Source organism: Salmo salar, chromosome ssa26 (assembly GCF_905237065.1).
Source record: "Salmo salar chromosome ssa26, Ssal_v3.1, whole genome shotgun sequence".
Classification (NCBI taxonomy): Eukaryota; Metazoa; Chordata; class Actinopteri; order Salmoniformes; family Salmonidae; genus Salmo; species Salmo salar.
In genome coordinates this window covers 19,063,562-19,077,102 of record NC_059467.1, presented here as the reverse complement: position 1 = coordinate 19,077,102, position 13,541 = coordinate 19,063,562, and the positions used below count along the sequence as shown (strand labels likewise).

The 13,541-nt window shown below is 40.2% G+C and overlaps 2 protein-coding genes across 2 annotated transcripts in view; both read left to right on the top strand.

Moving 5' to 3' along the window:
* The window catches only part of LOC106587190 (synaptic vesicle membrane protein VAT-1 homolog-like), a 33,565-nt gene extending 24,024 nt beyond the window's left edge, over positions 1 to 9,541 (top strand). Inside the window, exons 8-9 of the mRNA XM_014175287.2 lie at positions 4,607 to 4,690; positions 7,056 to 9,541. Coding sequence (XP_014030762.1) covers positions 4,607 to 4,690; positions 7,056 to 7,154 — 183 coding nt within the window. The 3' untranslated portion in view covers positions 7,155 to 9,541. The remainder of the gene's footprint in view (positions 1 to 4,606; positions 4,691 to 7,055) is intronic.
* Positions 9,542 to 11,242: 1,701 nt separating this feature from the next.
* LOC106587171 (tetranectin-like protein) lies at positions 11,243 to 13,084 on the top strand. The gene is made up of 3 exons (XM_014175250.2): positions 11,243 to 11,400; positions 11,512 to 11,598; positions 12,613 to 13,084. Exons 1-3 carry the CDS (start codon positions 11,292 to 11,294, stop codon positions 13,008 to 13,010), a joined length of 594 nt encoding a protein of 197 aa, XP_014030725.1. The 5' UTR covers positions 11,243 to 11,291; the 3' UTR covers positions 13,011 to 13,084.
* Positions 13,085 to 13,541: the final 457 nt, after the last annotated feature.

Here is a 13,541-nt window from a genome sequence, read left to right as displayed (position 1 = left end):
ATACATTTGTTTGTAAATGTTATTAGAACATCACACAAGATGCAGTGTTTTTGTGCACATTTGTTGTGCATTTTGTTATAGAGAATTCCAGCTAATGCTGGCTAGCAACTTACAGTGTCAGGTGGAGGGGAGGGGGGGGGGTATATTTTGTACAGTGCATGAGTGCAGAGTTGGATGGTGAGCCGTGCATTGCATGACGTGCAATTTTGTGCTGTTTCTATCAGAATAAATCTCCATGACTGGTGCTACAAGTTGGAGTTCATGTCGATGATTGATTGCACACAACGCAAGAAGAGTACTGTTACACCTGTCTAACCTGGAGTGTCTTGGCCAATTAGGGTGTAATCGGGATCTAGACAGGGAGTACAGTAGGGGTTCACCATGGATAAAGCATGGCGGAGCCTCCTTGCTGGTTCTCAGATATATGCCTGCTTCACAATTTACCCCCCACCAACTCTCCAACCAGCCACAATTCTCCATTCATGTTAATTAACATCACATTAACAGTCCCTGACCTATTTCTGCTTTAGGCTTGGATTACATCATTTCTTTTAGCTAAAGAATGTTCTGGAAACAATGGGATCCAGACAAAGAGGTATATTGTCTGTGTGTACCATGGTAATGAGAACAGTGATATAGGCCATCCACGGTCATCATCTCTGAGGGATTGAACTATTCCCATGTAGTGATTATGTAGATCCCCATGAGTTTTAATGAGCAAGATCAGAGAGTAATCACATTACCCTTTTCCATGAAACCCCTCTACCTTCCATCACGCCAGCACAGTTATTGAATGACTTGATAGTATACATGATTTCCAATGCAGTAACTCTGATAACGGCTTTGAACACAGGAACAGACACTGACACAGACTGCTGGTTCACAGTCTGGATTATGTTGTTCTGGTTTCATGCTTGAGTTCCTTCCACCCTCCACAGCCCATGATAAGACTCAATGCCCTTAAGCCTTCAGCATGCTTTGGTTCGGCCGCTAGGCAAACTGAACGAGTGTGCTTGAATACTCCTTTAAAAGACCTTTGTTTGAAAAATGAGGGAAAAAATCATCAATACTACTGTTTGTCCATCTTGAGACGCCGTAGCCAATATACACTTCCTCAAAATAGTCCTAATTATTTTGAATCTTTTTGCCAAGGAGCTCTTAGTCGCGCAATTTTACATCTAACTAATTCAATATTTCTCATGTGAAAAAATGTGAATGAAAACGATTCGTCTCTCATTCAATTAAGTGTTTGTTGTCATTCAAGAATCCCTACTGTTGACCAATCATCGACAAAGGGGCATAGACTTCGGCTATGACAAGATATTTTTTGTGAACAGGCGAAAAAACCCTTGCCAAAGACCAAAACGAACAAAAACATCACAAAATGTTGTCATAATATATGCACAAACTGTTTCGGATGGGAAGCAGGCAGACACCTTAAATCTAAATCTTCTTTAACAAAGGAACCTAAAGATTAAGAGATGGGGGGTGGAGATGAGTTGGGGGATGGATTAACCATGTGGTAGTAAGGTATCACAGCCGTCCAAACCAACACAACTTTCTCAACATTGAAAGTACTCTGTTTGCAGTGGCTTATAGGAAAATGCTTCGGCAATATTTGTCAGAAATGGAGGGATCTACTGACTCACAGTAACTATATGACCTCACAAGGCTGTATTTATGATCCTACTTTTTCCCATAACATTGTTTATTTATTTACTAACATCATCATTTATGTATGGACAGAGATGGGTGCACCTACCTGGTAGAAATGCTTTTTTCATGGTTTATCTACTGAATACTGTCTGGATAGCACTCCACTTGGATATCCCAAGGCTAAAAATATTTGCTTTTCAAACTGGATAAAATGGTCTCACTCAAAGACATTTTAGATTATACATTTTTTAAATCAGTTTTTAGTCTTAAGGTGAAAGAAAATGAAATAGTTATTGTTCCAACTTCAAACATCGGTGCTACTCCAGTCTGGTAAATCCTGTTAGAATTGTTGGAGAAATAACATGGGGATTAGATCTAATTCCACAACCCACCACCCATCAGGTTGGAGTGGCTCACAGCTGCCACTACTTAAGCAGCCGGTCTCCAGTTTGAGCCACTGGTACTTAGGTTCCTGGACATTGAAAACAACATTTTAACAAGCTATTGTACACTGGGCTATTCTGTGCGGCTGAAGTTAGTAAGCATGTATTAGATTTAAGGTGAACCTTATGAATGATAATTATTCACATGCTGGTAATTGTTTACCTACAGGGAGGGATGTGACTCGGGGCTCTACGCTGACCTTTTTTACAGGGAGCACGTGTGTGCCTAAGTTGAAAGATTTTGGAGCGCAAAGAAATTTAAGAGCACAATGAAAAATATTTGAGGTAACAAGCCGTTTTCTTTGTAGTAATGGTGCAAGCATATCTTCCATGGCACCCGGGCCTGCAGTACAGTGAAGGAATCATTGCAACAATTATCATCTTCATTCTAAGCGCACTGGTGCTCCTAAATTAGAGTTCCAGGTCGCACAGCTAAATATTTAGGTACTTATGCAAGTAAAATGGTCGCACTGTAAAGCCCTGTGACTCATGTTTTCCATTGCAGAGTGCATCATGTTGAATTAGAGCACCACAGAGCCTTCTAGAGCATCTCGCCGTATTTGACTATAGGATTGATTTTTGGTACACTCCTTTTCCTAATTGTGTTCTCAAGTGGGTTTCTGGTAATGCAAACAATACTGCCATTAGAAATGACCAGGGATGAATTAAAGGAAATTAGAGATCTATCCAACCCCGAGGGGAATGAAACAACACACAATCAGGGGAAACAACATGTGCTCAATGGATTTCAGAATCATTGTAGAAATGTTACCACTGATACATTTCCATTTACTAAAGATATCACAGTAATGTAATGGGTGCCTACTCATGACTCTAAATTGCTTCCTTCCAAAATATTCAAAGACAATTGCTCCATTATACGGATATGACTTTGAAAATGCACCGTGCCTTGAAAGATGCAAAATATATATTTTGAACTGCTCTCTCAGCGTTTTATTGTGCTCGTCTGGAAATGGACTGCTGTAAATGGATTCATTCTGCAGTAATCACACTGAGCACACAGGCAATACCTCTGAGATGCATCAGGGCAGACTGGTCTGAGATATCCCTTCTCTGCTCTACGCAGCAACAGGTGATAGGGAGCATGGGGAGTTTACAGTCAGGGCACGGTGTGGTGTGCTTTGAGCACTGAAACATGGGGATTGGTGAAAAGTCACCACATAGAACAAAGAGTATGGAGGCAGAGATGCAACTTTAAAATGGAGTCTGACAGTAAGGTAAAATACATGGAAAGACAGCCCTAAAGTGGTCTCCAGTGGCATTGACTTAGAGGAGGTAATCATTATAGATTATCTCATCATGGTATATGTCATACTGTGAAATGGTGTGATGAAAAGTATTTGCGTGGCAGGGTTGACCTCCCTAGAAGTAAGAGGAATACACTTGCAGCACTTTTTTTAGGTGGGTTGTGAGCAGTTCCAATCATCTGTAAATGTCATGAGCTCTGACGGAGGGTTTGGGTATAGACTGAGTCTGGCTAGATGAAGGACAGGGACGCTAATCTTCTCCGGCCATGTATATCAATTCAGAAAAGCCACCAGACCACGGCACGCAATATGCAAAATATAGAATTCTAGAAATGACACGTATTTTTCAGTCCTGTGAAATGGTGTGATGATCGTCATGCTTTGGGCATATCCTGGCTGTGTTAAATGTGTGCTGGCTCTGATGACTGACTGAATGATTATACAGTGACCTGCACTGATTTATTTCAGAGAGATTCAGTGTGTGCTTCAGAGTCACTGTCTCTGGGAAGTGTAATGTTTGACCTCTCACTTCCACCCAGCTGAATGAACAGGCAGTAACATTTTAAAACATGACCTTCAGCTTAGCACATGTAGCAACTGTTCCACTCAGATAATAACACTCTGATCATTCTAAATGAGAGCGTGTACTAACACTGATCATGTGATTGGTAGAGTTTGGAATCTCAACACCAATTAGTTGTGGTTGTTGAGTGTAATTTGTTGGGCTGTGTATGAAGATTGTACTATGGCTAACCCTGTAAAACAACACATTTCACTGCACCAATACGTTTTTTTTAAACACTCCGTTGTTAGGCAGGATATTTGCACAGCATAATAGCATTCAGTTCTGCAGACAATGTGGACTGTGATTTAAGAATGTGATTTTTAGCTGGCTCCTATTGTAAGAGTTTGGATGGAAGATGCTAAATGTAGTTTAGAAGTTGCTGTGAAGAGAAGTGCAAACCCTTATTACCCCGATTGCAACATCTACTCCTCTGTGCACATACTTCACACTCTGTCGCTATGTTTTTCATGGGCTTGCTGTGTCACCACTGCCACCTAATGTGCAGTGCCTAAAACTGCATGCACTCTATTCAGAAAGTCACATACAGCTCCCAAACAAAATCACAAGCTGTATTTTGGGGGATCGAATGTCTAAACTATATGGTATATATTGTTATTACTGACATTGATTTTATGTGACAGTCAGTGTTTGGTCTTATTGTGTTTGTACCCCAGGTAAAAGAAGCCATGCAGAGGATCCACGACAGAGGCAACATAGGAAAGCTAATCCTGGATGTGGAGAAGTCTCCCACTCCTTTGGTAAGTACACAACCCTGACCTTTTTTTCTACAAAAACAAGTTATTTATAAGTGATCTAAAATTGCACATGCATTCAACAAGTTTGAAAAACCTTGAGGAAAAAGGAAATGATTAAATAGCATCATGAGTCACCACAGTGAGGAATTTATCCCTAGAGAACTCTTGGCCAAATCAACACAGCTTGAGGTTCCTAGATAACGCTAAGTCTGATAACAATAATATGATATCTTCCAATGGCACTGGTTTCTATGGTGACCCGTGAATATCAGCGCCCCGATTTGGAGCAGCAAACATAAGAAACAAAAGCCTGAGCAGTGTTGACAAAATGTTGATTCAATGTTGATATGTTTAAAGTAACTGTCCAGTAAAACCCCATCTCAAACTCTTTGAATGTTTTTTTTTATGCTTGAAATTTGCTTGGCCCTTATGTGATTGGTCCAGCAGCTTTTGTCTTTGTTATGTTTTTATTCTCCAGTGGGGAGAAGGATCATTCTTGAGATAATGGGAGGCACGTGCCGCACACAAGCAAGATAACTAGCAAGCTAATCAATCCACAACTGGTGTTAGCAAAAAGGACAACGCCCATGCAACAACTATCTCACCAGTCACTTCTATTTCAAATCATTTGGTTTGTATAGGGTGACCACATTTAAAATACCCAAATGCGAGACAACAAGATGATTTTCGGGACATTCGCGGGACAGTTGCCTTTATGAATAAAAACATTTAGCTGCACGTTCCCGTCCCAGATGTAGCCTATTGAATATCATTATAGAATATGCATAAAATGCATCCTCGAATTGCAACATCTACCTATGCCCACACATATTGTCTCAAGAAACATTTATATTTTTAATACCCTCAAACACCAAGTTAGGCATACCTCATTTCAAAATAGGCCATGGCTTCATAACTGGCAATCATGAATGAATATTCTTTACATTTTACAAGTGAAATGTCCAAACTGCGTTTGCATGCCGATCATTTGATCTCAATCAATTTCATGGGAATATGCATTTAGATCTTCTTGAATTCCTATTTCGTGGGCAAATTAGAGCAGATGGTGTTAAACTTTATAGCCTTCCTGTATTTAATTTTTTTCAATCATAGCACATTCTGGCGCTGTTGGGTTTTGGCCCCCTGATAATGTTTGGGCACTATTCAGCTTACCATCACTGCATTTCTTATGAGATTTGAGGGTGTTTTTGGTGTAACAGTAACATTATACTATGCTATTATATTTAGTTTTGTTATGTAGAAAACTAACCCACTGGCACACACTGGTTAAATCAACGTTGTTTACACGTCATTTCAATTAAATGAATTGACGTCTGTGCCCAGTGACAATTAATCATTATGTGATCTTCCAAGACATTGATTCAGCTTTGATCTAACATAACTAAATGAGCACAATTGTGAGAAGTAGCAGAGTGATGGCAGCACTACACCCCTGCAGTCCGCTGCACCAAACAAGTAATTGAAGCGCACCTAGCCGACTCTTTTGCTTTGCGCAAAATTTGGTGATGCAGAAACGAAAAACTACATGTGTGGTTGTTTTATGAAAATCTGGGAATATTTGGCCAAGGAAATATTTTTGGTTGGTAAAATAGTTAGGAAGGGAGACTTCTAAAATGGGATTTAGTGAAGCAGTAGAAAATAATCCACACAACAACCATCTCACAATTTCCTTCTATTTTAAATCATGTGGTTTGCAGCTAAAAGTTTTAGGTCAAGAGGAAACCTTGTTAGCTGTTGTTGAGTGATAAAAATAGCAGCAGCCAGTAGCTAGCTAGCTAACGTTATTTAGGTTCCTAACAACAAAAATATCAAGAATATAATGACAAAGCAAAGGACAGAAACAACTAAAACTTGTGAAATAATCAGTGTGCATTTATTCATTTATTGCTGTTATAGTAAAGTGCCCTAGTAGTTTTATTGTGCATTTTGAAGTCCTGAATCTGTCCATACTATTTGACTTAATGCAACCAGGCTCAGGCAATCTGCCCCAGTGCCTCCACGTGGGAACTCATTTGAATATCCAAGTGTCTCATTGGCTGAGTCTCATTGGCTAAGCTGTCAAATATTTTTTTTTTAACCAGTATTCGCCCAAACCACTCTGTTGTTTCTGAACGGGCCAAGCAGGGACACATCCTCAATTCTATATATTTTTTATTAATAATCTATTTAATTCAGATTGTAATTAATTGTTGGTAATATTTCATAAAAAATCTGGAACACTGGACAGATACATTAATATCTGTATCCTTTGTTCCTCATCTTTTAATGTTTTCTTATAGATACAGTTGATACAGTACACTCCATTCTGTATTTGTAGAAATTACAATGTGTTCTGTATTCTGTGTAGATGGCCAGTGACAGCACAGAGACCAGTGAGGCTGGTGAGGAGGAGGAGGAACATGAAGGGGACAATGACAACAAGGAACGCATGCCTTTCATCCAGTAGGCCCAGGCACGGTACCACAACTGGCCTGGACACCTCAAAGGAAGGAGGTGTTAGTTCCATAACAGACTACTCCACAACCAGAACTACGCACCGTGAACTCAAACTGTTGTAGTGTATGTATGTTTGTGTGCGTGTGTGTGGGTCTGTTGTCTTTGTGTCTTTTGTTATGTAAGATGTTTGAAAGACATATGAAAACTCATAAGACACTGGTTGTCAAAGTTGCCAATCAGCTAAAGTGCCATTCACTATCCAGTATTATGGTGAGCATTGTGTTGCTGACCAAATGATGTTAATTAAGAGATGCTTAGACCTGTCTGCAGCCTCATCGTTGTTCATTGTGTTCTATGGCAACCTTAACAAGGGAGCAAAGTAGGAACGGAGTGAATAAGGGGTTGATTATGTTGCTTTTAGGAAAAATACGAGAGTGAGTGATTGAGTGTGAAAGAGAACAGTAAGTGAGTGAGAGTGAACCAGGAACATAAGTGATATTGGCCATGCTTGTACTCCTGTCTTGATGGTTGAAACAAGAGGGAAACTAGGAGGGTGAGTGTTAGGGTAAACTTCTCCTCTAAGCTATATTCCCCTTTCTCTTTTACCACTATTATGGTGACTCAGAAGTGAGATTCATTTCAGCTGCTTTATGAACACTAGTCACTCTGATCACCCCATTATCACTGAATACACAGCAAACCCAGAGCAGATTGGCCCTGGGCTATTTACCTCCACCTGCTGCAGTGAGTCTATCAAAATCACTCTCTGAGATCGTTTCTCACCCTCCTCCCTCAGTTATTTTCAGCAGCGTGTGAGCTAGAAGAGAGTATTAGGAAATGCCACTGTAAATGCCTGCTACCATGTTTACCGACACATTTGGGATCTGACCTTCTGCGGTGTTGTTATGGGATCACCAGTGCCTTTGAGCTAGAAGTCTGCAGCAGTCTTGTAGAAGATTTCAGTATTTGAATTGTACCCATTTCACAGACACTCAATTTCATGGTGGTTAGGCCAAATGCCAGGCAGCATTCTGAGTGTGTTTCCTACATTTCTGCAACTAATGAAAATAAGAAAAATAACGTCAGCTTTTGGTCTCATCCGTAGTCATCATTTCAGACAAACAATGCAGAGAGAAATGGCATGGTGGTCAGGTGATGATGATGATTAACCACACCTGTTTCTGTTTAGTCTGTGTTCTTTATGCATGTGTGTAATAAGTTGTGTTACGTTTACCTGCTGGTGCCTGTGTATAGTGTGCAATGCCTCCCAAACAGAGTGCCACAGAGAGGGAGGACTAAAGACACATTCACTTACAGATGAGCTGATGGGCCATCAAGAATGGAGGTACTATTGCTGTGGATACCACAGGACAGGAGTTATTCATATCAGATGTTACCATCTCCTGTGAGATGTGGTATGACAACTGTATTGTGCTACTAGTATTATCCATATGGAAAGTGTGAAATTAATCGTCCAACGTACAAAGCTATTTATTCATAAAAATATGAAACTGTCATTGATGGTACGGAGATGAAAGCTATTGAATCGCCTTGTTATAAACAGTAAATCTAGCTAAGGCAGATGTGTTTCATATAACTGCAAGCTTACATATTACCTTCAGGAGTATTCCCAAACCAAAAATAAATGTACAGACAGTATAAAACAGCATACAATTTCTTGTAACTTTGTAAGTGAATCGAAAATATGATACATTTTTGTATGTACCCTACTGTCTGTATGGGAAGAAAGGACCCAGTTATTACATGGCTGTAGTAATGATTGGAAAGTAGCCAGCTGTGCTTCTCCAAACGAACCACCCACTGGTGAAGAAATCCAGTTTCACACATTTCGTTGATCTTTCATTTGCCACTCACAACATTCGTATGATCTTTAATTAGCTAAGTCACATTAAATGCCACAACATTTTATTCAAATATTTTATTAGCTACATCACAACATTGGACCTATTTCCTTTCATGATAGACTTGGCAATGTTACTAGAAATCAAGTATATGAATGAAGGACAACAGTACATCTAAATGTGAATGTCTCTTTGGGTTTTCCTGTTAGTCTAGGTCTAGAGTGTAGAGTAACTTGCTGTGTGTGTGTGTGTGTGTGTGTGTGTGTGTGTGTGTGTGTGTGTGTGTGTGTGTGTGTGTGTGTGTGTGTGTGTGTGTGTGTGTTTCCATGGGAGGTCATTATGATGGATAGTCAACTTGCCTTAAAAGTAAAAAAAGATAAACAAACTATGTAGGCGTGTTTAGTACTGTAGTTGGAACCTGATTACAGACTTATGAAGATATTGTTTAACTGTATTTGTTGGTATTAGTGGTTTTGTTATGTTATACTGTACGTAGTCCAGTTCTGTTTACATGAATAAATGTATCTGCAGAGCATTCTGGGAAAGCTGTGTGTTTTTCTTGGCCAGTGTCATTTTCAGGTTTTCTCCACAAGCCACCCTGTGAAAGACTCCCTATAATATCACACTTTCATAGGCTGGGGTATTTCTCCAAGAATGTACAGTATGAAAAATGATTTAAGCTTTAAATCCATGGTAACTTTCTCACTGTAAATGACTTGCCTGTTAACAACGGTAAATAGACTTTGACCATGGTTACTTTAAGTAGCGCTGCATATTTCTTAGGTTCTTATCTTATTAGGTCATAAGGATTCAACATGAATTACTGATTTGTATCTCTCCCAATCACCTTGAATCTTGATAATCTCTTATCATCCCTTTTCCATTTATAGCAGTGGGGTATGTAACACCTTTATTATGCAATATAAATGAGGTTGGTCCTTTGCTATTTACTGGCAGGCCGGTGGCCTTTCATAATGTTACCAGCACAACTTCCTATAAATCAAATACAACTGTGATAACAAATGCTTGGCCTTTTGTCAAGCTCCTATCCCCCCACAGTAATGTAACTCAAATGGGTGACCTTTGTCAATGTCCTATGTGCTATTTATAGCCACTATCATCTAAGCCTGCAGAATTTATCTCTCTGACTGACATAAACATAATTTATGCAGAAGATATGTTACTGTTTTTATGCTCCAATGTTGTAATCTATTTGAAATATGGATTGCATCCTTTTAGCATTGTGTAGCTAAACCACTTTAACTATGTGGTCATATTGCACCTCTCAACAGCCCTAGACTATTATCTGGATGAGACCAGGGTTCCAGAGTGTTGTTATGACATTGTGAGTACTTTTCAATGTTGCTCTTCAGGTTTTGGGAATTAATTCATGCAAATGGTTTCACACAGACATTATATTTACTGTACCATTACATCTAATCAAATTTGAAAGGTATCTCTTCATTCATTTGTAAGTGAGGCCATGTGTCTCTGAGACGCATTTTGGGCATCCCGGCTCTCTCAATCAGACAGTAGAGTTTTTCTTAACACTGCACCCCTCTTCCATCTGATCTGTCTACTCTACAACATCACACACTAAAAGAACCTCTGCTGCACCAGAGCAGGAAGCTGGACTTTCTCAGCTCTATTAAGTTCCATGTTTTCCATGGTTACACAACTAAATCTCTGTATTTTTCCCGCACATTTGAATGAGATATAATTAGAGTTGACAAGCAAAATGTCATCATCCTCATAATGTTTTGACGCATTGGGAGACCTATCTATGTATTTGGTCATACAAATTATTTTGGTGACATGGCATATAAAGTAACAAATCTCCTCTTAGCCATCAAAGGAGTAAGAACATTTCTTTTTTAGGATTAATTTACCGTGGGTCAAATGTATCCATGCACAGGGGAGTTGTGGGAGGTCAGATACAGAAGCTGTCCGATATTCTCATACAGAACATTCTGTGCAGTATTGCAGTCAATGAATTTACGGCTTGTTTGTGAAATGGGAAAACGATAAATGAATTGCACCTTGTCCCAAGTAAATATTTATGAATGGGCAGAAACAGGGGCATCATTGTTGTCACCCCCACCCATGTTATTTGAGTTCCCCCTGACGTTTGAAAAAACCCAAAGTTACATAGTGTCAGCCAATGAGAGGTGAATCACTGCAGGAGCAAACTGGGCCTGTATATAGTGAACTGCCCACAGTGCTTTGGGCTCCTGTGTCGGTGTTAACAGGTGTGCCCCTTTCTTTTGCCGAAATTTAGTGCAGAGATGGCGCGTCTGGTTCTCCCCATCTTTTTGGTTCTCTCTCTCACCTTGCTCCACCAGGGATATAGTCGTCCATCTCGTACCAGGAAAGCAGTGCCAGCACCACAGAGAGGTAACACTCACCACACACACTAAACTAAACTTCAGTGGCTCTACTATGTTTTTCTGTACATTTTCTCTCTGACATGCCTGCCTGCTTGTCTGTGTTTCTATGGCGATACAGCGGCAGATGAGGATGATGTAAAGTCGCAGCTGGAGAAGCTGTGGCAGGAGGTGAACTCCCTGAAGGAGATCTCAGCTCTGCAGACAGGTATGCTGAGCTGGCTGCTCTGTGCGCTCATACTGAGTGCTGCTTTATGGCCAGGAAGGTTTCGAAGAGGGAATGCTTCTTATGGGGAAACAGTGCAGATTTAGCAGTTACTCTATGTTTCTTATGGGTTAGGCAGGTGTATACACTATGTACCTTTGGTTCATGCACTCCTAGAGAAAAAAAAGGTGCTATCTGGACCATAAAAGGGTTATTCGGTTGTCCCCATAGGAAAACCCTTTTAGGTTCCAAGTAGAACCCTTTTGGTTCCAGGTAGAAACCTTTTGGTTCCAGGTAGAATCCTTTTGGGTTCCATGTAGAACCCAAAAAATAGGGTTCTCCTATGGAGAGAGTCGAAGAACCCTTTTGGAAACTTTTTTTCTAATCGTGTAGAATTGATGCAGAGAAATTATGATTTAATATTTCTTATGGTAATTCACACGAACCCCAGACATCAGGTTAGCATACACTTTCATTTGTCATTTACTAATATGCTCAGTCACCAGTAGAGAGCAGGAGTACTCTTATCTTCATCCTCATGCCTCGCAGCAGCAATAATGTTGACAGAGCACTGAGTCATGTGCTGGGGAAGATAATGCTGTTGAATTTCTTCGTAAAGGCCTTGGAGCGCATTGCGAAATGTATGATGATGATTATAAAAGTATTATGATGAGACAGGTTCTTTATACAGGGAGGGTGGAAGAACGGAGTGTTACAGTCTCATATAGTATGCCTCTATCTGGGTTCTCTCCCACTGAAAGGGCTTATGTCTTATTTTGGGAACTTGGTTTAGGAAACATGGATACAGATGAAAACCTTTGCTTCGTCCTACTAGTCCTCATTATGTTTGATTGAAATTCTATAGATTATAAAATATCAGTGAGACATTATACACCAATATATCATGGAGAGACATATTTCAAATTTTTCAGTAATATTTCAACATGGTAGGTAGGGTTATTGACTGAGGAAGTTTGAAGGAGATAAATGTACTAAACTGCTTCCCTCTGCTTCCAGTTTGTCTCCGTGGCATCAATGCTCACAGGAAGTGTTACCTGACTATCGAGGAACCCAAGCACTACCATGAGGCCAACGAACACTGCATCGCATGGGGTGGAACACTTGCCACTCCACGTGACCTCAATGAAAACAATGACCTGAGGGACTATGCCAAGAGGAGTGCGCCAGGTACTAAGGAGTTCTGGATCGGTGTGACAGACATTGTGAAGGAGGGCCAGTATGTAGACGTCAACAGCATGCTCATCAGCTACTTCAACTGGGACAAGACCAAGAAGCAGCCCACAGGGACCAAGAGGGAGAGCTGTGTCGTGCTCTCACTGGCTGCACAGGGAAAGTGGCATGATGAGGTCTGCCTTGGCAAGAAAAAGTACATTTGTGAATACCCCATTCCCTAACTTGTGTACCACCATGGAGACCAGATGGTTGTTGACATTTATGCTCGTCATTAAAAAATACATATGATATGGTACCACACTGGTTTGTGAGTCTCTCTTACACCTTCACTGAGTCGTCTCTATTGTACCGCTAATTTATGAGTTTGTGAATTTGTAGAGAAGTTGAAATTCTAGGTAAACAATTAACAATTCCCTTCTGTACTCCCACTTGCAATAATGATTGTTAATGTGTTCATTGTTTAATAGTTATTTTAAAATAATGAGTAGATAGGGCACACTGTTAGGCCTACCAAAATATGCCACTCAATGATTGGTACAGGACTAGACCTTACAGTAGATTCTATTCCAATCTGTGATATTGTCCATAACTGACAGAGATACAGACATAAGTTACATCCATACATTGGCCTACATACATACAGGTAACTGCCAAAATAAAGGAAACACCAAACATAAAGTGTCTTAATAGGGTGTTAGGCAACCACGAGCCAGGACAGCTTCAATGCACCTTGGCATAGATTCCACAAGTAT

Bases quoted from the DNA above. Each gene is read 5' to 3' on its own strand.
- LOC106587171 (XM_014175250.2), top strand. From the start codon at position 11,292: ATGGCGCGTCTGGTTCTCCCCATCTTTTTGGTTCTCTCTCTCACCTTG. The intron at 11,401-11,511 runs GTAACACTCACC...ATGGCGATACAG, and splicing joins AGTGCCAGCACCACAGAGAG to CGGCAGATGAGGATGATGTA. The intron at 11,599-12,612 runs GTATGCTGAGCT...CTCTGCTTCCAG, and splicing joins GATCTCAGCTCTGCAGACAG to TTTGTCTCCGTGGCATCAAT.